General features: G+C 38.9%; 3 protein-coding genes across 6 annotated transcripts in view; 1 reads left to right on the top strand and 2 right to left on the bottom strand.

Annotated features, from left to right (window-relative positions):
• eif1axb (eukaryotic translation initiation factor 1A X-linked b) lies at positions 1 to 8821 on the bottom strand. Its single transcript, XM_061064185.1, has 7 exons — positions 8643 to 8821; positions 6444 to 6527; positions 3142 to 3245; positions 2856 to 2906; positions 2101 to 2182; positions 1768 to 1859; positions 1 to 1387 (listed from the first exon to the last, which is right to left on the bottom strand). Exons 1-7 carry the CDS (start codon positions 8656 to 8658, stop codon positions 1382 to 1384), a joined length of 435 nt encoding a protein of 144 aa, XP_060920168.1. The 5' UTR covers positions 8659 to 8821; the 3' UTR covers positions 1 to 1381.
• A 2487-nt stretch (positions 8822 to 11308) lies between these two features.
• Positions 11309 to 14693, top strand: LOC132994043 (zinc finger protein 180-like). The gene is made up of 3 exons (XM_061064126.1): positions 11309 to 11567; positions 12723 to 13113; positions 13147 to 14693. The coding sequence occupies exons 1-3, from the start codon at positions 11547 to 11549 to the stop codon at positions 13926 to 13928; spliced, it is 1194 nt and encodes a 397-aa protein (XP_060920109.1). The 5' UTR covers positions 11309 to 11546; the 3' UTR covers positions 13929 to 14693.
• A 3825-nt stretch (positions 14694 to 18518) lies between these two features.
• Positions 18519 to 27330, bottom strand: part of rps6ka3b (ribosomal protein S6 kinase, polypeptide 3b) — a 50994-nt gene continuing 42182 nt past the window's right edge. For 3 of the 4 annotated variants that reach the window (XM_061064926.1, XM_061064924.1, XM_061064927.1), the window contains 11 exons: positions 27011 to 27075; positions 26798 to 26900; positions 26580 to 26689; positions 25579 to 25704; positions 25172 to 25261; positions 23313 to 23471; positions 21894 to 22055; positions 21478 to 21554; positions 21222 to 21339; positions 19974 to 20120; positions 18519 to 19603 (listed from right to left, as the gene is read on the bottom strand). In XM_061064926.1, the coding sequence (XP_060920909.1) occupies positions 19481 to 19603; positions 19974 to 20120; positions 21222 to 21339; positions 21478 to 21554; positions 21894 to 22055; positions 23313 to 23471; positions 25172 to 25261; positions 25579 to 25704; positions 26580 to 26689; positions 26798 to 26900; positions 27011 to 27075 (1280 nt within the window). In that variant the 3' untranslated portion in view covers positions 18519 to 19480. The remainder of the gene's footprint in view (positions 19604 to 19973; positions 20121 to 21221; positions 21340 to 21477; positions 21555 to 21893; positions 22056 to 23312; positions 23472 to 25171; positions 25262 to 25578; positions 25705 to 26579; positions 26690 to 26797; positions 26901 to 27010; positions 27076 to 27330) is intronic. The other variant, XM_061064925.1, reaches the window with a different exon arrangement.

Raw genomic sequence — 27330 nt, 5'->3', positions numbered from 1 at the left:
TGGAGTTAAGATCTTTATTGGAAACCCAGCCTTCAAACATCATAGTACATTTTTTATTTATCAGAGTTACAGCAACAGCAGCAACAGGGCCCCATGTGGTCTGGAGCAGTGGTTCCCAAACTGAGGTGCTAGGCCCCTCTCAGGAAACTTGGATTTTCCAGAGAGGGGGTTGGGGGAGGAAAATAAGGTGTATATTTGGCTGTTGAAGGATTTTTCTCGAGGTTCAGAGAACCTTTAAGCTCAGATCTGAGGTTTTACTGGTGTGAGTCTGCAGTGGAAAAGGTTTGGGAACCACTGGTCAAGCATGAGGCGAGAGTGACGTACAGGGCTGCGCTTCACGCTGTGCTGAAGCCACAGAGCGAGCATGCAGCCGATAGAGAACATGAAAACAAAACACAGAAACACAAAAAGGGAAACAATAGAAAAATACATTTCGATTCTTCTTTTGATTTCAGGGGAAAGGGATCACCTTCATTTGGCCATGGTTGAATCTAAAACGAGCAAATAGTTCATTGAAATACTTTGTCAAGAGGTATATGATGTTAAAGTGAAACCCCTACGGAGACACAGAGCCGTACTCGGTGGTATTATTTTTATCTCCTGTCATTGATAAACAGGTTTCAAACTTCCTTACAGGCTACAATGATACAGACTGCCAAAGGAAACAACAAAACAAAATGTTTAATCTTTTTATTGTTGAATCCAGAGATTCTGTACTTGTTACTATATTCCACGTAGTGTGAAATCAATATAAATACATTTTTAAAAAGATGACACACTTGTTGTGAGATATTTTGCAATCATAGTATCGGCGTGAGCCTCTTTAGAGTAAACGAGTGTTCCTTTAATACAGAAAAAAAGAAAGAAAACCTCTCTGGATGAGACGAGGCAGGTTGCTGTTTTGTGTTGATGTTAGAAGCACAAATGAGGGGAAAATCTTGAAATGCTCCAGTTATTCACCTGAAATAAGATGCTGGTGATCAGCCTACACAGATTCTCCAATCCAAATGCATGAAGGAGGAATAAGCAAACTGCCTGTCGCCCTCCAGTTGCTACGACTGATAACCGAGACAGTCTCACTAAAGCAGCATCTCATGTTCATTCATGTCAAACAATAAACCCAAAGGACTGATGTAGTTTTTTTTTTTTTACCCCCCTGTATAAAATGCACTCTGAGTTCTCCAAAACAACAAAGACGCCTACAGATGATGCGTAACAAACTGGAATAAAATGAAACGTATTGGATTTTAATGAACTGTATTGGATTGGCATAGGCTGATCTTAATAAAAATAATCATTATTGGTGCGGTGTATCGGCTCAAAATATTCCAATCAGAGCATCTCGAGAAAAATCCCACTTTCCCCCTCCAGTAGCAGGTCTTTAGATCTGGAAAAGACAGAAAACATTTCAACTTCAGTCATTTTGTGAATTATGCTCATCTCCTGTATTCATAATAAATTGCTGAAGATGGTTATCCAGCTTTCAGTTTCTAAAGAAAAGAGATGAAACTAAAGATCGACTTGTTATAATATAACAGGCCAGAAATGTGTCAGGGGGAAAAGTCATGTATTTAAATTCTTCTTATTTCTTTCTATCAAATTAGACGTAAAAAGCAAGAGATTTTCATATTTGTGAGGCAGACAAAATACATTAAATGTCTAGGATCAGCTGAACAATTTCTTAATGAGGTTTATTTCTCAATGTAAGGTTCGTAATATATTAAGAACGTACAATGTCAAATCTGCAGATAAAATAAAGGATCTTACATCATCAATGTCCTCATCATCATCGCCAATGTCATCAAACTGGATCTCATCATCGTCTCCAGGCCCGAAGGTGTCTGTCTCGTTGATTTTGGCTGTGAGGAGGAGACGAAGGCGGGATTGTTAGAATACTTTTAGTCATCATCTCTTTCTACTACACAATATATTACAGAAAACTGATGGTGATATGAACACTGCTGGTTAGTGGGAAGGAGCCGTAATGACAGTCAGGACATCTGCTGTTTAAAGTCAGCAACTGCATGTAAGACATTTGTGATTCCACTGTGGCTCAACAGGTAAATTTGTTGTTTCTGTGTCATGTGCAGATGAACTCACCGTGCTCTGGGAGCTCTCCATAGGCTTTCAAACTGCGAGCTTCATCTGCGTTATACTTGAGGATGACATCAGCTTTGTTATCCTGAAAATGAAGTTGCGAGATGAGGGAATGCAGTTTTTAAGTTAAAACTGATGAGTGTTAAAATAAGTGTTTTAGTGATAGAATCCTGAGCATGTTGATCAAAATCACAAACTAATATTAATTACTGTAAGAACAGATTTTATACAGCAGGACTTAATAACAAAACACATTTTCTAAACCAATTAAAACTCTGAACAAAGGAACAACAATGAATAGTCAAAATAAAAACTGATGTTTTGTTGACATGAAGCCACATGATAGTCACCATAACAGAATGAGTACTTAAAGAATACGGAATTTTACAGATGTATTTCTAAATTAAAACAAATTTTTTAAACACATGCTGGTATACATTTAAAGGCAAAAATAACTTTCTGCAGCTCAGCAGCAAATTCATTTTCAAGATTGAATGGTTAAAAAACATAATCTCTTTGTACTTCATATCCTAACAGTCCCGTAACTATCGGATCATTGTATCGTCAACACTTAGCAAGTTTTTCTGCATCAAACTCAGCGAAAAAACTCACAATTCAATCAGTAAGAGCTCCACCTTCTACTTCACTGCACAAAACTTCAACGCTTTAGAGACGCTGCTGCTCATTTACCACTGTGAGGATGTCAGTTTAGTGTGAACAGTTTGATCTCCGTCATGTGTTGGGAGCAACCAACATACCTGATAATCTCTGAGTCCGACCAGGATGATGTCTGACGTGTTAATCCAGACCTACAGGAACACACAACAGAGCAGAGATTACCCCGTGTCACACATGCAACGCTCCGTGACCCTTACACACGCACGCTCAGTTTTGTCAATGCTGCCATGAACAGGTCCGACTGACCATTGAGAACATGCTGATGCAGCATTAAGTCAGGAGGGGGAGGGGGGGGGGGGGGGGTTGTTCCTGTCCGTGTGTTGCTGGGGGGGGAAAGGTGTGAGAGGATGGTCGGGAGATTCCTACCTTTTTCCGGAGTTTTCCTCTGATGTGGCAAAGCCGCTTGGTTCCATCGAAGCACATGGCCTCCAAGCGTCCGTTCCCCAACATTTTTATCACCTGAGCGTATTCTGGGAGACACAAAAGACCAGAGGATACATCGTTTTAATGAGCAACATAAGTTTGAAATCAGAGAAAGGGAATTCAGAGCGAGGTTTGACAAGACAGGTTTTTGGACATAAGTGAAGTTTCAATAAGATTACAAATACATCAAATAATTTACATATTATGTATGTTTAAGTTGGTTTCAGCATATCTTAATTGAGGTAGAGTACTGTCCAACTTAAAAATCATGATTGCTTTTTCAGAAGAAATGTATAAGAAATATAGTAAACACTGTATAGTGCTGGGCTAACAAAAACATTGTTATATTTTTATTTGCATTATTAACACAACTAACATGACACAAACAAGTCCTCGGTTTAATGGACAAAAGGATGACTTTGAAAACACTAAGATATAGCTCTTTAAAAACGTCCAGAGCCCATCACAATATACAGAACATCTGCTTTTAATTAAACTTGTTTGCATGAAGTTCCCTTCCCCATCACTACTTGAAGTTGTGTCTTAAAGCAGCAGAGCCTCCTCTGCACATTCGGCTCACATTAATGCCAACAGGAATTTTGGCAGCACTGAGCACTGCAGTTGAAACTGTTAAGGCTGCTCAGTACTCAGGCAGTAGTATCAGGCTGATACTAGTGTCTGAAGTATGAATTCATTAATGATTACTCAAGCGCCATTACAACTGAAACTAAAACCCTTTTCACACATACAGAAATCTCCTGAAAAACTCAGCAGATTTGGCTACCCGGAGGTTCTTTAGGCTATGTGTGAACGCAAACAGCCGCATTTCTCGCACGGTCTTTACCCGGGGTTTCTCCGGCCAGACCCCTAGTATTTTTTCCGTAGAAAATCTGAGTGAGTTGATGTCTGAACGCGGCAGCATATACTCTGGTGATTTCAACTCGAGCCAATGGAAAGAGAATGACGTTTAAATACAGTGACCTGCTAAAGTGTCTGCCCGCGACCACTACGATCTCCGTGCACGTAATTAAACGGCTGCATTATGTTTTCTGTTCGTCAGTATGTTGTTCTCCTCTCTTTTGTGAATGTTGTCATTCCACTGGATTACACATAACATTGATATAAAGGCTAATATTCTCATTTTCACGCCGTGTAGCGGACTCTGTTGCTTCGTCCGCTGCTTCCGCGTTGTTTATTTACGTCACGTCTTACCCCAGGAAATCCCCCGCCCCCCCCTCCCCTCTGACAGGGAAAGTCCCCCGCTGTGAGGAGCATATGTGAACGGCTAGGTTGGGAGAATCTCCGGAGCGTTCCTCCAGTAATTATCTAGATATTATCCGGAGTGCGTATGTGAAAACGGCTTAAGTGTGTCACTCTGCAGGAACAATGTAACGGAGACCCAGGCATTAGCAGGAGGTGACTATTCAGATAAAATTAAAAAATGATTTTTTGGACAATCAGTTTCAGTGAGAGCTGCAGAAAAATGGAACTTAATTACCAGCCATATCAGAAACCGTACAAGCTTCAGTGTTTTCAGAGCAAAAACTTAAAACAGGGTTCGAGGGAAACCAATCAGGTAATCACCGATGTCAACCTTTGTACGGAACCATTTTGAGGAGAATGAAATGCACCTTTAGTTTTAAATGTTTTCTATTTGATATACTGTTAGTGAAGTTGAAATTATTTTTGTTGTATTGTTATTTTTTTTTTTAGATCTTCCTTCCCATGGACCACAGCTGTAAATGAGCTATTCAATATAATTCAATTCAAAAAAACTTGATTTGTCCCCAGGGGGCAATTCAAAGGCACACAGAGCAGTAAATTAACGACAGTGCAAGTAGACCAAAAATATAAAGTGTCAATTTAAATACAAAATGATAAATACAAAATGATAAAAGTTAGAGCTAAATCTGGCCCAACAGTTACATTGTTTTCACATATGCAGTGCACTACTGAAAATATCTAAATCATTTTAAGAGGACTGCTCTGGAGATTCTCCTGACCTGGCTGTTCACATATGCTCCTCACAGTAGGAGAATGTCCCTGTCAGACAGGAGGGGGGGGCGGGGGGTCTCCTGAGGTAAGACGTGATGTAAAAAACGGAAGTAACGGATTGGAGCAACAGAGTCCGCTATAGTGAGAATATTTGAATTTATATCAAAGCTACGTGTAGTCAAATGGATAACGTACATTCTATGCACCGTGCAGCAGTCACAGTATATAGCGGTAAACGTCACTCCCCCTTCTATTGGCTCGAGGTGAATTCTCCGGATAAAATCCTGCGCCGTTTGTACATCAGCCCACTCAGACTTGCTGCAGAAAAAATACTAGGTGCTGGCAGGAGAAACTCAAGGTGAAGTCCAAAAAAATCGTCTGTTTGCATTCACATATGCAGCTGCTCCTGCAAATATCTTGAGTTTTCCCAGGAGATTTCTGCCAGTGTGAAAGCTCTATAAGATTTCCTCTCGGGACAAGGCTTGACTCATATTTCTTCTTGTTCTGAACCATAATGTAAAAAAAGTTCCAGTATGATATCTCTTCTTTGTGCAAAAATATATTGCAATGTAAAAAAAAACACAGGAAGTACTTCAAAAAGAATGTAGTGGGTTTCTATACACTTATATATATATATGGGCAATTCAAACTTAAATGTTGCAGTGATCATTTCATTATATTGAGCTTTAAGTCTATGTTACCTTAGGCTCGCACTATAAGAGAAACACGTGATGCACAACACTTAACACTTAAATATTGTGATAATGATATCAAGAGTAATAAACTAATACTAAAGAATCCTTATTAGCTTTGGCTAAAGCTGTTTGCAACATGTTTCTTGTGAATCCAAAAATGAAGTAAGTAAGCATCTTTAACCTGTAAAGCCTGTAGAGCCTGTAAAATGTACACCTGACTGAGAAACCATTGCTTGTTTGCTTATGACTGTTTTCTCATTTACAGGGCTAAAGGTGATCAATCAGACCTTTGCTATGTGTTTAATGCAAAAAGCTAATGTTTTCTCATTTATACTGACTACAGGCATGCCATATGGTAAGTAAAGAGTTGTTACAGTGTCCCCAGTTTATTCTGTGGCTTTAAAAGGGGGAAAACTTCACATATTTGCCCTTAAAAAAAGGTACATAAACCTAATGCACAAAGACAGTGATGGCTTTCAGTTGGCCATTTCTAATGTACTCTCTCAGACAACAGCTGTCTCCTTCTGACCCCACATCACCTGATCAGGTACTCACCCTGTCCGTCCTCTTTGAACACCAACTCTCTCTTTTCAGACTCATTCTCGTTCTTTCCACGTCGCCGATTCTTTCCTCCCTTTCCTATAAAGAGAGGTGTGTTAATATGATATAATCCGTTTATCGTTACGGGTTATATTCACAGTGGTTATCAGTCAGCTGTCGGTTCAAGTGAAGCAGAGGAGATGAGACTCGCAGATTCCCTCAATTCTTTTAAATCCCTTCTTAAAACATACTTTTACAGACTTGCTTTTATGTGATGTCGTCTTCTTAATGTCTTTTCTTACTGGTTTTACTATTTTTATCTTCTTTTACTTCTTACTGTTCTTTTATTTATGCTCTTATCTCGCATTTATGCTCATATCTTAATCTCGTCTTATGTTTTAACTCAGTAATTTCTTATCTTACTTTATCTATTTATGTTTCATATTTATATTTACTTTTTATTTTTATTAATATTATAGTTTTGGGTTTTTTGATCCTTTAACCACTTGTTTCTATTTCTTTTACTGCTCTTACCTTCTTATTGCTGTTATCTTTTTCAGCTCTTTTAGTTTCTTACATCTTTTTAAATCTTTGGTTCCTCTTGGTCTCAGCTCGTGTTGTTGGGTTCTTGTGTCGCCTGGGTTCTTATGATGGTTCTTGTGTCGCCTGGGTTCTTATGATGGTTCTTATGATGGTTCTTGTGTCGCCTGGGTTCTTATGATGGTTCTTGTGTTTCCTGGGTTCTTATGATGGTTCTTGTGTTTCCTGGGTTCTTATGATGGTTCTTGTGTCGCCTGGGTTCTTATGATGGTTCTTGTGTCGCCTGGGTTCTTATGATGGTTCTTGTGTCTCCTGGGTTCTTATGATGGTTCTTGTGTTTCCTGGGTTCTTATGATGGTTCTTGTGTCGCCTGGGTTCTTATGATGGTTCTTGTGTTTCCTGGGTTCTTATGATGGTTCTTATGATGGTTCTTGTGTCGCCTGGGTTCTCGTGATGGTTCTTGTGTTGCCTGGGTTCTTATGATGGTTCTTATGATGGTTCTTGTGTTTCCTGGGTTCTTATGATGGTTCTTATGATGGTTCTTGTGTTTCCTGGGTTCTTATGATGGTTCTTGTGTCGCCTGGGTTCTCGTGATGGTTCTTGTGTTACCTGGGTTCTTATGATGGTTCTTGTGTTTCCTGGGTTCTTGTGATGGTTCTTGTGTTGCCTGGGTTCTCATGATGGTTCTTGTGTTTCCTGGGTTCTTATGATGGTTCTCGTGATGGTTCTTGTGTTTCCTGGGTTCTTACGATGGTTCTTGTGTTTCCTGGGTTCTTACGATGGTTCTTGTGTTTCCTGGGTTCTTATGTTTCCTGGGTTCTTATGATGGTTCTTATGACGGTCGGGTTATATATGTCTGTTGGGTATCGTACACTTTGGGTTCTTTTCTGTTGAATTGTATTTAATTATTTTGAGTATTTTGTATTTGTTATGTTCTTGCTGTTGTTTTTGTTCTTCTGTGTTTAGTTTAGTTTGTTTTTGTTTGTCAAAGCACTTTGTAAACCTGTGTTTTTAAAAGGTGATATATAAATAAAGTTATTATTATAAGTCTATTGATCTCGGAATCAATTTCGTCCAGACACATTTTCTACAGTTACTGGTGTGACATGTGAACCATTTAAGACACAGAATCTATAAATGTTGAATGTTATCCAGCAGCTGTGTGACTGTGAAGTAGAAGATAAATGACAGAAACAGAAACTTCATCTTATTCTCATGTTGACATTAATTCACTCAATACAACTTTAAAAATAAACAAAACATCATGAGGACGAGGATTCAATATGATTTATCAACCTGATGCTGATATTTTAGGTAAAATAAAGTCCCAGATGTCACGGGCCAGACCGGGGTGGGGTTTAACCATAGACCGGGTTTAACTAGCAGGTAGCTGGTTAGCTGCGCCGGCTAGCACTGCTACGTACGGTATCTAGCCTGTTAGCTCCTACAGGACATTGAGCAACTATATCTGGACAACTTTAACTTAACAGGTAACTCAGTCACGTCCGTGTTAACTTGTTTAAACACAAACACCGCTGCCGACTACGTGATGAGTCGGGTTCATGTGGCTAACTAGCCTTAGCTCGTCGGTGTCACGTTTTCACTGCGTGTGTCTTCACGGCGGGCTCGACAGCGCCGAGACAATCAACATTAACGCCTCCGTGTGTCTCTTACCTTTATTTTTGGGCATATTCCTTCGAGCCTCGGTCACTTAAATCCCGTTCGATATAAACGCTTTACGGTTAAACGGTAACTGTTTACAATAGTGAGCTAAAGCACGGATCTGAACTGACTGAACGCTACGAGAAACTAGCTATTCGCCGCTGATTCTATCCACCGGTTTGCGCATGCGCCAGGGAGGTATTCAAAACCGCTTAGCTTTATTGTTCCATTTGTTTGTTACAGTGACAATGGCCTGCCCGGTAGGTCTACTCTACAGGAAGCACATAAAATATAAAAACTCTCTTAATTCATGATCCACAGCATTTTTTAACACAAACGTTTCACGAACGATCTATTTTGAAATGGAAAATTATATTAAATAGCCTAGTTTGCAATTTAAAGAAGTAACAACAGTAGCACTGTCAAAGAAATACAAACAAGTTAGTTAGTTGATTAAATTTGTTTTTATTTCTATTTTTTCTTCCTGTAGCACTTTGAGATTTTGAGAAAGTGCGTTACAAATTAAATGTATTATTATTATTATTATTACAAAAATATGTAGAATAATAAACTTCACAAAGTCTCCTATACAACAATAATAATAGAAAATATGTATTTAAATAAACCTAAGTGAAAGTATGTATTTACATTTATCACACAAAAGTTCTCAGTTAGGCCTATTTGGGTTGTGTTTGACTTTTTACGCTGTAAATCCCATTTCCCTTGGAGAGACAACAAAGGTCTGACCTGAATAGGAAAATGAAGTATATATCAAAATATAAGATCACTTAAAAAGTAAATAAGTATTAATTTAATTAAAAGAGTTACGTAGATGAAAAGGTATTGAACTTAACGCAGCAGTAAATAAAAGGTTTTAAGACTTGTTTTAAAAGAGCTGGCTGACTGAGAAAGCCTCTGGTTCTCCAGGAGAATCTTCCACAGCTGAGGGGTATAGAAATGTAAGTAAATAACAAATATGATCTCAAGTTTTGTTCAAGTCCAGATCTTAAGTTTTATTCTTTATTAGATGAAATTCAATTATGAAATCATGTAAATCAAATCCATTCAAATGCAAGTACAGACATGTTCAATATGTTGTAGATATCAATATCACATAGTATCACAAATAATGATTACAGCAATTGGAAATAACTGTACAACAAATATCAATATTGAATAACAGAATAAAAAAAAACAGGAAAGAAAACAAAACAACAGGAGGGGTCTGCTAACTGGGAGAATAAAAATTCAACATTACAAATAAAGTCATTGTTATTCTCTGTTTCTCAATAGAGGTTAAATATGTATAAAGTTTGTTTTAAAATCTGTAGTTTTAAAATTATAAAAGCAAGGTCGTTTGTAAAGCCATTTCACTTTTTCGCAAGTAAAACTTTATTAAAATCTTATTAATTAACATTTGTTGGCTGATTTCCAGAAAATAAATAATATGTCTATTTTTGTTTTCTAAAAGGTATTTTTTTGTCTCAATCAGTCTATTAAAAGATGTTCAATAGTTCTCCGCAACATCTATTGATAACAGTTTGAAAATATTTACATAAATATTTTTTCACAGATAGTATTTATGTATGTTGTTGAATAGAAATTATTTTATTTAGGTTGGAATTGTATATTTGTAAGGCAAGATAAATACAGCATGTCATGTTTCTATTTATTTAAATATGGCCAATTGTATTTAAAAATAGGAGTAGTGATATGATCGAGACGATATCTATTAAAACAGTTTGTAGACTTTCTATCCAGCTTCAGTAGATTTGCCTTCAGTAATACTTTGCCAATGGGTTTGTACAATTTAGACAGTGTGCACCCGTTTGTCTGCACATTTTTATAATTACAATAAATTACCCAATATTGTGTATTGATTACTTCTAGTTTTGTTGCTGTTGTATTCTTTTTTACAGTCTATGTAATGAACCCATACATTGAAGCAGGTATTGATATCGATAGATTTTTTAATTGTGTCATATGGAAGTTTACAATTCTGCCACTGAACTACTTTATATAACTAAAACGTTGTGTTGCACCCTGAATACTCTATTGTACTTAAATTAAGCAATAACAATGAATTAAATATTGTATTATATTCTGTCTTGGACTGTCCTCTGGACTCTGTAGAGGAGGTGGGTGAGAGGAGGATGTTAGTGAAGCTGACATCCATCATGGACAACCCCTCTCACCCCCTGCATGACACTGTGGGGGCCCTGAGCAGCTCCTTCAGCAGCAGACTGAGACACCCACCCTGCAAGACAGAGCGCTACCGCAGGTCTGCTGTCAGACTGTTTAATCAGACTCTTTAACAGCATCACCACCTCATGACTCATATCAATAATGCTACACACTGTGTGTGTTTTTCATTTTAATAACAATAACTCTTTCCACTAGTGGAAGTGTAAATACCTTGTATTATTCTATTATTGTATTTTTTCACCCTTTATTTAACGGATGTAAATATGTTTGATTTTTAATTTCTTGTTATTTTTAATAATTATATTCCTGCTTCCTGTTTTCTAGAGCTGTTGTAACACAAAAATTTCCCACATGGGGGGTCAATAAAGTTTATCTTCATCTTTATATGCATCCATTACTCTACAGTGGAAAAAGGCAGTAATACCCCTCCACGCCGCCAGGTGGCGCGCTGTGTCCTCCCACCCGCTGCTAATGTTTGCAATGTAAAGGAGAGGAAGACATTTTAGTTTTCTGAACGAAAGCTAGTTATCCTAATGCAGCGAGTTTAAGTTTACTGTTTCGTCTTTAAGTAAATTTGCATGTGCGTTTCAACTAGTTTTTACTTCCGTTAAATAGCCAACTGGTGTGCAAAGTTAAAAAATATATATTTCGAGTGTAAGTTTTAGCCTCCCTGGTGCATTAAGCTGCAGGATCCTGGTGGAGGAGGCCGGGATGTCTGACTGCAGGATCACGGTGAGGGCTCAGTTCTGCATAAAACCTTTATTGAAACATGTTTAACAAGAGATATGCCTTAAATATAGAACATTTGGATTGTAAAAGAAGTGTTTCTGTCTTTATTTACACAATTTAATTCCTGCTATAACAACGTTTTTAACATGTTTGTTACTTACCACATGTTTTTAAACAATAGAGTTCCTTTTGACTTGTTGTCTTTAAGAGTCAAGATTTTTATTTGTCACATGCTCATACAGATGTGCAGTGAAATGTAAGGACTGTTCCGCAAGGCCATGCAATAAACACTCAAATTACTAATACACATATATACAGTAAAATAGAATATAATGTAAAAATTGAAAAATAATTTTTTGAATGTACAAAATATAAAATATAGAGTAATGTAAACATTGTAAAGTGTCCAGGGTGTCAAAGTGCAATGTGCAAGAGCCTTTAAGTAACCCCCTACCTCTAAAAAACACAATTTCATTATTAAAAGTGAACTGAAAATAAAGAAAATAACCACTGCAAATTAAATGGAAATGGAAAAAACACAAATTTACAGTCTCAAACCTGCACAAATAAATAACCCCAAACATTATAAGAAAATAACACCTACAAGTTTGTAGTTCACATGATTTCTTCTGATATTCAAAAATGAAACTTTGTTTTGGTGACAGCTAAGATTGAGCCATGAAATGTAAGTTCTAAAAGGCCCCCTGACAATAATTTGTTCCTATCAATTAAGGAAATATGATTTATTATTCTTACATATCTTTTTAGTTGATATACAAAGAGGCTACAAGGTTAATAAAAAAAAAAAGAGTCACTCTCAGGAGTAAAGTTTTTGATACTTTTTTACACCACATGTTTTAAAACAATACCACCTCTTTCGTTATTTTAACTACAGTCGGTCTTCAGTCGTGTTTTTAACTGAAACCTGTCGCAAGTAAAAGAGAGACAGCAGCTGTGATCTATTCAAATTCACAGGTCGGCAAATACTGACGATTCTCGGTGTTTGAAAGGCGTCTTAAAAGATGCAGAACTCTCTAAAAACCCTGTTAACTTTGAGGTGAAGCGCTTAAACAACAATGATTTTTTTTAACATTTGAACTCTTGTTGAATGGAGTGAATCTTGCGTCTGAAACGTGAAGCTGTGTTTTCTTACGTCAGATGTCTTCTGAACACCTGGCCTTCGGAGGGCGACCTGCGGGGAAAGCGACGTCTTCCTCCGTCGCGTCCGGAAACACAAACTGGGACGGTGCGCCCGGCATGGATGGGATAACCGTGGTGAGGATTGATGACACGCACATCGCAGAGGAGCAGTCTCATGTCGGGACAAAGGTTCGAGAGGGTGCCACAACGTACTACGAGATGGAGTACTCGATGCCAGCGGACGAGGAGGTTGGGGAGGAGGAGGAAGATGTTTATGTTATTGAGTATTCAAATCCTGAAGAGGAAGGACAAAGCTACCAGTTCACGATGTCGGTAGACAGATCACTTCCTCCTAAAAAGCCAATAATTAAACATCCTATGGTCAGAGAGAGCGCCAGAGCTCCTGTGCCTGTACCTGTGGCCAGAGCTCCTGTGCCTGTACCTGTGGCTGGAGCTCCTTTAGTCCTACCTGCAGCAGGAGCATTTTTACCTGCAAAACCCAAATCCAACAGACCACAGAGGCCAAGACAGGAGCCGAGGAAGAGGAGGATGATAGAAGAAGACAATGTAACCAAAGAGGAGTTTGTGAGTAATAAGTGTGTGCTGGAGCTCGGAGAGGACATTAGTGATGTGATGAAAAGGAATGACGGGAAAGCACTCGTGTGCTCGCTGTGTCCGCCGCCCGGCAAGAGCTTTAAGAGAGCCTCGGGTTTGGCTGTTCATTTAAAACAAATGCACCACATGGAGGGGAAGAAGACTTTCTTCTGCACGTGGTGCCAGCAGTCCGTCCGCACTCAGATCGAACTGGACGCTCACACGAAACGACACGCCAACCACCACGCCGTCTTCGTTTGCGCCCTCTGCCCGGCGGAGGCGGAGCGCGAATCGGAGACGGGGGAGAAGGGCTTTAAAGGATCCAGGTGGGGTCTGAAGAGGCACATGGAGAAGGAGCATCCAGGCACCATCCCGCGCTGCGACGTCTGTTTCAGGAACTTCAAGTCGCTCGTGTCGTACCTGGCCGACCAGTTCAGGCACGTCGGCAAAACGCCGTACCACTGCGCCAAGTGTCAGATCTATGAAATCACGGAGAGGGGACTGAGCGTTCACATCAAAAACCACGACAAGCCGAAGAAGAGGAAACCAGGGCCCGTTGAAAACCAGATGCAGACGCTTCCAGTCCCGCCTGTTGTGGATAACTCTGCCACAGACGACTCGGACTTCTGACACTTTTTGTCTTTACAGAAACTTTTTTGTCAGAGATTTTAGACTCAAGCAACTCAGCGACCTCCTCTTTGTCGGACGGATGTCTGACATGTATGCATTCACAACTGAACTTTGGACTTGTTTTTTTTTTGGTTTACATTTTTTTTTTAAATGCACATTACTATTATGAACTATATATGTCCTTAAAACTTGCCTCAAGTAATTCATGAATGGTGCCATGTGGTGGAGTGTACTACCTTTATTATATATATTACTATAAGGGGTCTCAACCTGCAGATTTGGAGGTGTGTGTGTGTGTGTGTGTGGCCTTATGTTCTTTGTCTTTAGTTTTGTTCCTTATTGGTTAATATGTTGTAAAAGCACGATGACACTTCTTACTGACGTTTTAACCCAGCGTGGATTCAAACACCAACCAATGGTAGAAACAAACACTATGAAAATAATGACCTCAGTTTCACCTGTTTATGAATCCTGTCAAAACGTTTTAACTTTAGAGAGGAAGTAAGACGAAGACCTATATGGACAAAATATTTAAACATGTATAAAAGGGTGTTTAAAGTCACTAAAATATGAACCAGGTTTGGTGTGTGAACAGTAAACGAAGGGTGACAATCTGTTTTAGGAAATATTAACAAGTGAATCAGTTTTGTCAGTTGTTGGTTCAAAATGTCTTTTTTATTCTTTTCTGTGAGAGTTCGTCTCTGCAACATAAACTTGTTTTTTGTTTTTTTTTACTTTTTTGAAATTAAAGGGATTCACCACTCATTTCTTTTTAGCTTTGTGTGACTTTTTTTAAACACTTCAGTATCAAAAACGGGTCATTTTGTGAATACGAGATTAAAGACGTAGATTGAATTTATACATTTACGAGAAGTCATAAGAGAATAAAGTTGCAAATTTACATTACAAGTATAAAGTCATGAATTTACGTGATTAAAATCAAGGTTGTACAAAAATGTACAAGGTTAATGTCCCTACATTTTCAAGAATAAATCTTATTTTAGACTAATTAAAGATGTGTGACAAGCTAAAAGTATTTACATGAGATTTTATTGAAGTTGAACATTTTCTCTTCGCTTTTAACCCTCAGAGACTTTTGATTTTTGACTCATTAGATGCTCGGTTCTGTTTTTCTCATTTCTGTAGTTCTGGAGAAATGTGGCACTAGAATTTCCTTTTCGATGAAAGAGTATTGTCTTCGTAAAACAGGGGTTATAAAAAAAGTGTTAAATGAGAGTCATGATGCATTTGTTCGCTGATTATCCTTTTTATTACTTTTAATAGAAAGACCAACTCTCACTGCAGGTACAAAAACAGAGAGCTGGTGTAGCAGCAGGGCTGAATACGTCTGACAGGATCAGATAGAAGAGGAGAGAGAGAGAGAGAGAAGAAAGCTATTCCCCTGTTCATAATTACAGAAAAAATCTTTTACATTCCTTTATCCCAGAGCTGTACATCCAAAATTGAGGCAAAAAAAAAAAGAAATCAACATTTATATATTTCATATTCATATAAAACAAAGAAAATCTCTAACTTAAGTCTCAGAGCAGTTATCCCTTTGTGTTGATGCACGTTCAGGTGAGGAAGCTGTTTTGAATCGTTCACACACACAGAGTTGACGGGATGAAGTTCTGTTTCAGTGCTCGCTGATTGTCTTCAGTCCGCTCGTCGATAAAGTTGAAACCCCCAAAAGGTGAGAGGAGGCACACAGGTACAGGAGGACAGCTAAACACAGCTGAATACAGACGGAGCTAAGACGATTAAAATATCCTTTAGGAGCCATGTTGGAGGTCAGATCTGCCAGCTCATCCAAAACCACTCAAATAATTAAATTCAACTTTATTGATCATTTTACAGGTGCGTTATTTTCTAATAAACTGCAGAGTGTAAATCTGTTTTCTTCTGTTTGTAGGTCATACAGTAAACGAACACCGGCTGAAGATCACATACAAGTTAGTTCTGAATTCTAAATGAAGGTTTAGTAGAGTTGGAAAGTTAGTTTGATTTGTGTACTAATGGCTAGTAGTTTCGTACAGCACTATACGATGATAAAAAGGAGCGATACGTGTTGAATAAATACAGTTTTATAAGAAGTTAATGAACGTACTTTTTCCTGTCAGCTGGAGCTACTTTTCAAAACAAGAGTTTCCTTTAAATAACAACAAACGTAACGCAGCTGATTCTAACGTTTTCAGAGTGTTTTGTCGGAAACATTTCCCCTCCAAGATTTTTAATATCCTTTAAGACTGAAAGAAGCAAAATCATTGTATTTAAATAATGGCATGATAAAAATTAAAATGCACATTAAGTGGACAAATGTTTCTATTTTTGAGACCACCGCGATTTTGATAACTTGTGTTTGTGAATTTGTTTTTTGTTGTAAACGATGAGATGTTATGTTTTTCCATCTATGTAACTTGGATGCTGCACATTGGACCTCACTGACACTTCAAACCAGGTTCAGTGAAGGTTAGATAATAATCTTTAAAAAGGACATTTAGGGGGGGGAAATACTTCTGTACTTTTACTTTAAAATCAAGACTAAAGACAGTTATCTCCAGTCATCTGCAATAAGTCTCTGTTCATAGTCCAATCTGTGTTTGTGTGAGCTTTAATCTCTCCTCTGATGATCCTCCAACATGGCGTCAACACTTCACACGTTTAAGAGCCTGAATGCAGCTGGAATGTTTAAACATTGTTTTTTTTCTGCTACACATTTGAGTTTCTTTTAAAGGGTTTTGCTGACAGAAGACGTTTTGTGACCAACATGAACACATTACAGATGGTTGAGTGAAAAGAAGACGTTTCCGGAAGACAAAACGAGTGACTGAAAGAGCGTGGACGACTACATCTGGAATAAAACTCTTCTGATAAATGCTCTCCTCCCATCACTCATGCCTGTGTGCTTATTCATCCCTCTCCACAGCTCCACATAGAAAAATGCATTGTCTTGATTCATAGAAACCTGAGTTTGTTTTTTTTTTGCTCGTACATTTCCGTTTATATATTTACAGGTCAGCTCCAGTCTGCTGCTCACGCAGAGACCATCATTCGGCTCGTACAGAGGAAGGTCAGAGGCTGATGTTTTTTAAAAAACGAGACTGTTTGTGTGAAGGAAGATCTTTTTTCAACTCCTGTTTTTCTTCTTAAAAAAGTCCAACAGTTTGTCCTCAAGCAGTCTGTTAGGTCATATTTGTAAAAATACAGATTCCTAAGAGACAACGAAGGATGTGTGACTCCTCAGCCGTGGAGATAAATGCCTTCAGGAAAACGAGCCCCTCAGCAGATTTTTCATGGAAGTTAAGTGACAAGTCTTAAAGCTGCACAAGGAAGAAAATGAAAATGCAAACATATTCTATGCTTCTGAAGATGTATTTAAAGTACTTTTTGAAAATGTATTTGTATTTTCTGTTACTTCACCTCCTCTACATTCATCAGGAGATTATGAGAACATATCTGTGGGGCTGTTTTGCATGATGAGCACATGAACTTTTGGTACTTTATTTAGATGATTGATTTGACTTTGGTATGGGTAAACTCATGAAATGACACAATTAACAGCAGAATATCTTAATCTTCTATGTGCTGTTCAGTGTTCGTATTTGTTTGTATTTATCTTAGTACATTTTAGGCTTCTTTTACACTCTTGTATCATTTTTAATTGTCTTAGCTTCTTAGAAATCTTTCGGTTTGTTGATTGTATGTAGGACTTCCTCCAGAGTGTTTCTACACTGATGTGAAACTGTTGGCTTACTTTAATCCTATTAATTCCTGTTTTATGCAATAATTATTTTCAGCTCACATGTTAAATACTCTTTGGGGAACTGAAGCTAAAATAAACAGATTAGAAGTAAAACAATATTTACAGACTAGAGTGTGTCCAGAAGATAATTCACTTGTTTCTTTCTAAGTCAGATCTTTAAATAAAAATAATAAAAATAAGTATGCATACTTTCTTACAAGTAAAAGACCAGCATATAAAAGTCATCTTCTTTGTTTAATTATTGTTCAAAAAAACAGAACTGAATATGGCTGCTTTCTTTGCATTGTTTTGTGCTTAATATGTTGAAAGGTTAGCTCTCTTATCACCACCAGAGGGCGCCACACACTGCAAAGTTGACCAGCATCTAATCTCTATCTACAGTACTTATTCCAGTTTTCTGACCTTTTTTTTTAATCAAGAGTGACGATAAGAAAAGCGCTAACTTGAAAACCTGCATTTTGACATTTACATGAAATATTTGTGTGTAATGATGAGGAAGTAATGCAGCTAAAAATCGTGTTAAATCGAGTGATATTCGATATTCTTCTTGGTGTCAACAAATCCCTTTAAAAAGACTGAACCATTATCCTATTTTTTTTTGTCTTCTATCGTCTCATAGGTTTACTTCACGCATTGAAATCTGACCAATTTAAAAACAAAGGAAAGAAAAAACCTAAAGTATCTTTTACCTCATGAATCATGAATATCAGGCTTTATATAGAAGATAATTCATTAAAATTGAGCACCTAATGAGGATTAATCCGCACCTGAAAATAGTCCCTTACTCTTTGTTCATTTGATAAAAACTACAGTTAGTACCCGCTCTAATAACTCTGTTATATACTGGTTTGGTGTTTCAGCTGATTTCAGTGGGATCTGACGAGTTTCCAGGTGAGAGAAACAGTTATTATGTTTTGTTTTTTTCACAGGATGTCGACAAAAAGATAATTACAAATATTTGAGTCCTGTCTTGTACGTTTATCTACAACCTGAGGGGAGGAAGCTTCGTTTCATTCCCTAGATTCAGTTGAGTTTCTGAAACACACTGCTTGATTTATCAGCAAACTGTTGGACTTTGAGAATGAAGTCATCTTCAGGCTGAGACGGACAAATTGCTTTTTCGTTCTTTTGCAGATTCAAGGTAAAATACTGAATACAGGAGGTGTTAGATATAGAAAACTCAGGCTCCTGAGACTTTTCTTCACCATGAAAAACATCGAGTCTGAGCTGTAAGGTGAGTAAATGCTTTGTAATCTTTCCGCAGTCTTGTTTTTATCTCTGCAGGTAAATCTTTGAGCCCCCGTTGATTCTCGCCTTCTGTCCTTCTCTGTAGACACCGTCATCTCAGAGGCTACTTGAGGTTTAAATACAGGATCTACAGCTACGCAGAACCATGACGACAGCAGAATAACGATGATCCTAGCTCTTTAAATGCATACATTAGATAACCGTGTTCCTATGTTCACACTGGCCCCGTTTGGAGTGAATAAATACAGTACTTTCTTTTTCCTGACGCGCTGATTGTCCAAAGCAAAGATGAGACCTAAACGACAGGTCTTCAACCACGAGATCCAATCAGAGGAGTCCGTTAAGGTGCAGGACCAGACAGGGAGCAGGGGCGGAGGTGGTCTCTGTGTTCCTATTTGGCGTAAGCGGTTCCTGGGTTCATCAGTAGTCTGTCCCACCGGACGGGAGAGGAGAGGGGGAGGAGGAGGAGGGGGGGGTCAGGAGGTGGTCAGGTCGAGGTCAAGAGTTAAGACGAGGAGGTAAGGGAGGCAGGGTTCAAAAGTCACAGAGCGGTGGAGGTGATCTTTTTCATCCCCCTGCGCTGGGCGAGTGTGGAGCAGCCGACCGGCTCCAGGACTGGAGGGACGTTTCTGTTGAGGGCCGAGTAGGTGGCCGCCATCGCCCCCTGCAGGGAAGACACACACGCAGTCAAAATACTGAACAATATCAGAGAGACCATTTTCTTATCTTTACATAAAACCACTTGCACTTTTCATTTTTACAAGTCAGAGAAGAAATAATTCCCGTTGAAAGAGAGAAGACTTTATGGTTTCTAGATCTGACGTGTATCTGTAGTTTTTTTTTTTTGTTAATGAAATCCTTCTTTGGAAGTTTTTCCACTTTTGCACGTTTTCATTATGAACAAATGTGGAGCCTGCAGGAGAATCTAATCCTCATAAACTGTCTCAGAGTAAACAGCAGCAGATACAAATAGTGTGACAGTGAGAACAATATGGGACATGAAGAGCAGATAAAGTTCAGCATGGAGTCCAGACCTTGACCTTGACGAGGTTCGGCTCGTCGTGTCGGTTGAGGGTGTATTTGGGCAGCTGGTCTCTGTGCGTCACCCAGGGGTGTCTCAGGACCTGACCCGCCGTCAGCCGCCGGTGAGGGTCCACATGCAGCATCTTGGACACCAGATCCTAAGGGGATTACATGTCACATGTAAGATCATATTTACAGCTAAGTCGATGGAAGTCCAGAGAGCACTTCATCATAAAACAGCGGTGGAAGACATATTCAAACATTTAGCGATGTAAAAGTACTATTAAAGCATGAAAATGTTTAACTGCAAATAAAGATCAGGAATTTAACACCTTACCTTAGTAAAGAGTCGACTACATTTAGTCAAAGTATGAAAAGTAAAACTACTCACAGGGCAGTAAAAAGCTGTCATTTTCTGACTGTAGTGTGTAACGCTGCTGTTCAATACACTTTTTAGTTAGTTTACTCCACAATATGCAATTTGAAAATGCTTTTCTATCAGATTATTACATATTTGTTGCATCACTGCCCCGTGTGAACAATATTTTCTCTAAAGATTCCTCTTCTCATGAGGAAAAATCTTATTTTTAAATATCGAAAGCTGTCAGATAACTTCAGTGGGTGCGGAGAAAAAGCTACAGTATCTGAATCTTCCCAGAGCAGAGTATAGAGTTCATTAAATACTTGGGCAGCTTTCTTTTTTTTAAGTTGTGTTGGGAATTTGTGGGCAGGAAAGGCTTGACCAAAAAAAAAATCCCCTGTTCTCTTTCTGGCTTTCTATATGGAAATGAATTATTCCTTCATGTTTAAACGTGAGACGAAGGAGACAATCCAAGTGAACCCTCCCCACAGCTCCTTTTGGTCCCGTCGTCACTTTAAGCAAACTACAAGTGGACTCTGCTATTTCTGATTATGTTATCATCAAACACATCGCAACTCGTGAACTTTCAGAAAAAAATTGACTTACGATGTCATGAATAAGAGGGAGGCGTTCATTGTGTCTCTTCTCTTAAACACGGTCAACATGAATTCATTTGAAGACATCAGTGACTTCAGTAAATCTTCTTGAATTTCTAATCAAGTACAGAAACTAAGTCGATCTATATTTTAGCCCTTTATATACAGAAATAAACATCTCTGTCATTTGCTAACAACGAGATAAAATTAAGTCAAAAAGATAAATACATTTTTGCGCTCTTTTTTTGTGTTTGACGTGTGTGTGTGTGTGTGTGTGTGTGTGTGTGTGTGTGTGTCCTCACCTTGGCCTCAGCAGACACAGAGTTCCAGTATCCTCCGGTGAGCGAAAACTTCCCGCTGCCGATTCGAGCCAGAATCTCCTCTGGAGTGTCCTCTGGACCGTTAGCGAAGGGGGTGAACCTGAGACAGAGTAAAAAGGTCATGTTTGGATTTTTTTGTGTTACAAATCTAAAAAGGTTTCTATGCTGCGTGCATCTCAGTCACACAGTCGCACAAAAAAACAAAGCTCTCATGAGATGTGTTTTTTTTTCCACCCACCCTGTTAGCATGGTGTAGAGCAGGACTCCCAGACTCCAGATGTCACAGGCGGCATCATAACCCTGCTTCTTCAACACCTGCCAGAAGAAAAACACCGCTTTCATGTGTTTCACTGAACCTCTTTTAACATCTGCTCTGTTTTTCTGACTGCTGAAACACAGAGCTTCAACACTTCCTGAATGATGCAGATTGAACATCTGAGGCACACATTCACACTCCACAGTTCTCCTCTTGTTTATATAAGTGGTAGTTAAAGGTGTTTTATCAAAACACTTTTAAATATGTAACAGAAATAATTCAAAAGCATTCTGAAGGAGTTAAGAAATAAAAACACCTGACTGCATCTCTGTGCATAAAACAACAGCACACAAAGAAACCGAAGTGAGATAACAGATGAAGAGATGGAGACGCTGTACCTCAGGGGCGACAAAGTTGGCAGTATAACACGGCGTCATGAGCAGACCGTTCTCTGCTCTCAGCTGTTTGGCGAAACCAAAGTCGCAGATCCTGATGGACTCGGCGTTCCCGCTCTCGTCCACATAGAGGATGTTGCTCGGCTTCAGGTCTCTGTGCACCACCTGCAAACGCAACAGAAAAGACGTCCCTTATTTAACAAACACCACCTGATCTACTCAATGGTGTCCTAATTCACGTCTTTTCCTGCCTTTCTTTTAATCTAATCAAATTTGACAAATCCAGCTGGTATAAAGATGTAGCTTTGCATGAAAAAAAAAAAAGTCAAATAAGAGGACAAACATTCAATTAAAGGGACAAATGTAGAATTACAAATTAATTTCTTCACAGAAAGAAATCAAAACAATAATATTGAATATTGTTTTTTATTAATCGATTAATATCTTAACAAGGTGAAGACATCTCCCTTAATTTCCAGACACACATATCTTCACTTTAGAGCTGGATAAAACCCCCATCAATTGAAATAATGGAAAAAGTATGGAAAAAAAAACAGAGTGCTTCTTTGTGACCTGTACAAGAATTATTCATCAAACCTGCTTCAAGCGTCCCGTTGCTTTAACTTCCTGCATGTTTACTCGGCGTGCGAATCGCTGTGTACACCATACAGGGTACGATATGTGGCCCGAGATAACAATAATATAACTGTAGACAATTCTGTGATTTATTACAAGTCCATCATATAAAGATACATTATGATGTTTGATTAACGGAAGAATACAAAGTGCAGGATTAATATATTTATTCACAGCAATTTCCTTGTTCCTTGTTAATCGTTAAGCACCAATACACCAAGTCAAATTCCTTGTATGTGTAAATGTACTCGGCAATAAACCCCGATTCTGATTCTGATTTAGTGACAGTTTGACCTCACATCACGTGTCATTTTTTCACTTCTTTTCACCGCTGACCGATACCATCCTACTGTCTTCTTCTTTTTTTTTATCCTGCTGTCAACTTGTATTCACGCTTGAATTTCCCTCAGAATCAATAAAGTATCTATATCTAACAATCATTTATTTCACAAGTGCCACCATGAGGAATCATGAAGTGGTGACACAGTCAATGAATTTGCCAGAGAAGTCCATGTACAGCGATGTTTCTTAAATGTAAAACATTGATATAAATTTGTAATGAGATAATTGTATCACACAAGAAAGCTCAACTAAATATTGCTGTGTTGATATTTTGTTCCACCCTGAATATTTACGTGGTTTATTTCAGCATGGACTTCCATAAAAGAAACACTTGGCTCTTGGTGTTCAAATAGTCTCAGAATAAAGATCATTAAAACTAAGATGGAGAGCAGGAGGATTGTTCTGTGTGGATTCACTTTCACAGTAGCAGTAACAGTAACGTACCCCCTGGACGTGCAGGTACTCCAGCGTCTTGGTGATGGTGTAGAGAACAGCGCTGGCTTCTCTCTCAGAGAAAAACTTCTGCCGCAGGATTTTATCCAGCAGCTCTCCTCCTTTCATCAGCTCCGTCACCAGAAACACAGACCGGCCGTCATCGTACACCTACCGTCACAAAACATCACAATAACAACAGTTTAGTCAATTGTTCTGCGGATTTATTTATTCCACCAGTGTACTCACTCAATCTGAATTTCTCAGCAAACAACAGCTTCAGGCCTGTTCATTCTGGACATTTGTTCCATGAGGGTTGATTAAACATGCAGTGTGAGGTTTATGAGCCCAACAGGCACAAATGAGTCACACAGTTACAATGAAACTACCTCGGAGATAATACGAACGGTCAGTTTGAAAAGGCTAAAAAATCGAATTCAAGTTCCCATTACCGGCTCTTTTTCTGCTTCTTTGACAAATACCATTAGCTGAGTTTCCATCATAAGTATCCAGGACTTTGTGTTCATACAAAGACACAAAAAAAAGGTTTTAACCTCCCACTGCTGCCAGCGTTTCGAGCAAGGTCTAAAGACATGAGGATCCGGAAAAATTGTTTGCTGACGCGTGAATGAGTCTTCTGTTTTGTTTTCAGAAATGTTAAGGAGGAAGGTTAAACCCACATCATGAAGTGGCAGGGTGATGTGTAATCAGCAGCTAGAAACAGATAAGGACGTCAAGCTTGAACACATTTTGTGGCACTGACTAAAGCGGGCGACACCCTACAAGATCATCGGCCGATTTCTGTCGCAATTTCCCAGAAGTCAGCCGAGGCCCGATTATCTGATGGTTCCAAAGATTATCTTACCAGACGTTCCTGTGGTGTGAGGAGTGTCAGGAGTGATTCTCCAAGCTGTTTGGAGGACTATCGTTGCAGCCCCAAATTTGAAATCGTAAAAATTATACATCTTCAATATTTACAGAAATCAGAAATCACTAATCTTGTTGTGTTGGGACGACACAGAGGACAGTCGAGCAACACTCTGTGGATTGTCAAAAATAGCCAATCAGGAAGCAAGCTGTCTGAAGCAGGAGGCACAACAAAAACAGCCGCGGTGATGACAGTAAACACGAAGCATAAAGTTAAATAGACATTAAGAGAACTATAACTATAGAAACTATAATCATAAGCATCAGATTTAAAGAGACACTGTCATAAATTGGGACTTTTCAGCAGAAAATAACACACTGATTTGGACGGGGTAATAGCAGCATGTGCATCAGGAACTACAGCGCACTGGATAGATGCAAGGGTATTAGTTGTTACATCTCTGCAAAATTGAAATGGTGCCTGTGGTACAGCAGGACAAAGTATGACAAAACATCAAAAATAATCCTCAAAATGTGGAGATTGACGTTAACTCTGTTTATTGAATTCCTGGAGATTAAAGATGAAAAAGAAAAGGGAAGTACTAAGAACTAATCAGCTCTACAACAGCATGTAAATAACATAAGGCACTTTATTTATAATCTTTGACAACAAGCTGAATCATCTCGAACAGCTTTTTTTAAACAAAGGAAGCGAACATGAGTGCAGATTCGATCATTCCTGGAAGTGATACAGGAGAGAGCATTTCACCCGGCAGCTCGGTGATATTTATAACTCTCATTAAAGTGAGTCACACAAAATCTGACACCAAACTTAAACCGTTAACAAAACACAGGGAAATGATTGTTTTATCCACCAGCTCCATGGACATAACATAACGGCCTTAATGATCTCTGAAATCATTTAAACTATCGTGTTTTTTCCTCCTCTAATAGATAACGTTTCTTTAAGGACAAACTTCCCCAAATGAGATCACATAACTCACATCTTTGAGGGTGATGATGTTGGGATGTTGTCCGTATCTCAGCAGGATCTCCACCTCCTCCGTCGGGTCTCTCTTGGACTTGTTGATGATCTGTAACAGAGACAGAATAAGAGACTGATTCACAAAGGGATTGTGTGGCTTTATCGCCAGCTACACCTGCGCGAATGAGACAAAAAGCAAAACCTTCTAAGTCACAAAACACAAAGGGTTAAATGCTCAGCAAATTTGCACCACAGATCAAACAGTGTCTCTGTTCACCAGTGCTGTTTGCACGTATTTAGAAAAGTGATTTTGCAGTCATGGGGGGGGATGGCTCCTTGCTACACAAATGAACCTCAATGCAGAATTGTATGAATAATTTCCCCACTTAGTTAACTTAAGAAAGCTGAAGTTGTATGTTGAGCTACCTTGACAGCGTACTCCATGCCGGTTCCTTTGTGCACGCCACGTTTACAGATTGAGTACGACCCGACGCCGATGTCCTCTTTGATCTCGTAGGCGTCTGAGAACTGGGATGTGCTTCTGTGCAGCTGCTACATGCAAAGACACAAATGTCAACACAAACATTACTATACAAACTATAGATCGACAGATTAAGACAGTTCTGGATGCATCACATTGCTTTTTTGATGCTTGAAAGTGGACATTTATTTTTTAACTATTCTGTGCTCACTTTATAACCCGTAGAAATGTAGAAACGTGCTCACCAGGAAATGTCCTCATATGCTTATATTTCAGATGAGATTCTGTGTGCGATCTGCAACATCGCAGTGACGACGCTCTGCCATCATTATGTCTTTGTAATTTATAGCAATTCTGCCACGGTTTAATATTGGCGTTCCAATCTCTGAATTCACATTGCACTTCGGCATTGCAGAATCATGACATGTGGAGAAACAGCAGGAGCGCCACATAAACACACCACTCAGACATGCACAGCACACACACAGCGCTGCTCTCCCCCGCTGTCTCAGCATGATGCCTTCTTGCTCCTGTAATGCCTCTGTTACTACCTCTGATGGCGGTACAGAGTTTGGATCACTATGTCCCCAATTACATCTCCGTGAAATTCATAGTGAAAGTCGGACTCCACGGCCGTGTAAACATCGCTCCTTGAAACAGCAGTCTGAATAGGACTACACTATATTCATCCTCCTTAAATTCACTTTTTACAACAGGTCAAAGGAAAGGATGAGTCCAATCAATAATGTGTACAAATGCTAAGGCTAATATCAAAATATATTAAGAAATATGCATTTGCACGATGTACACCTTTCACTTAAGGACAGAAAGAAAAGACCAATCACGATAGTTTGTATGAAATTTTGAAATAAACGAAGAAAATTACCAAGTGACAAAATTTTTATTTTGAACTGTGCATGTTTTAAGTGTGTGTGTGTGTGTGTACCTGTACAATAGCATTGGGTAGTGGTTGTATGTCCTCTTCTGTTATCGCCACAAAGCTGAATCCTCTGAACAGCTGATGGGCGTTGGCACTGGGAGGAACCCCCGGAGAGTCTGACAAACAAACAGAACACATTTAGATCCAGAGCGCTCAGGAGAACTGTAGATTTTATTCAGAATGTACCAGGAGGAAGAGGGGGAGGAGGTGGTGACAGTCTGTACCTCTGGGTGTTTTAGCTGTGAACTCTGGATCAAAATAGAGAGTGTCGTCAGGTCGTCCTGCAGCCGGTTTGAAGGGAGGGGGGATCTCTCTGCGGAACAGTTTCTGCACAGAGGAGGAGGACATGTTAGAAGACCAAGACACAAAGTCAAGGAAAGAATAATTAAATTAATGTTAATATTTGGTTTAAAAGTGATAAAAATGGAGACACTGACATTCCAGTCGATGGTGCTGAAGAACTGATGCCTCTTGATCTCCTCCACACCGTCTGGTCCGGCTCCTGCAAACAAAAAGGAGGAATTAGCGGGTTTGCTGGTCAAAAACTTAAAAATTGATGCTTTAAAACAGCAGTCCACAAACACATGAGTGATGTCATGTTGGCTACGTTCTTAATTTTTTGTAAAGACACTACAAAACCAATTTGTTCCAGCTCAGAAAGTAGGATACAGTAAGAAGACTATTCATGCGTAATACCGGTACTTGTTTTTCTCTTTGCACCATTTTAGACTAAATGGAATCTGTAAATATCACTGAA

The sequence above is a fragment of the Labrus mixtus genome, chromosome 19 (genome assembly GCF_963584025.1).
Source record: "Labrus mixtus chromosome 19, fLabMix1.1, whole genome shotgun sequence".
Lineage (NCBI taxonomy): Eukaryota > Metazoa > Chordata > Actinopteri > Labriformes > Labridae > Labrus > Labrus mixtus.
The sequence above is the reverse complement of the archived record's forward strand: the minus strand, read 5'-3'. Positions and strand labels throughout refer to the sequence as shown.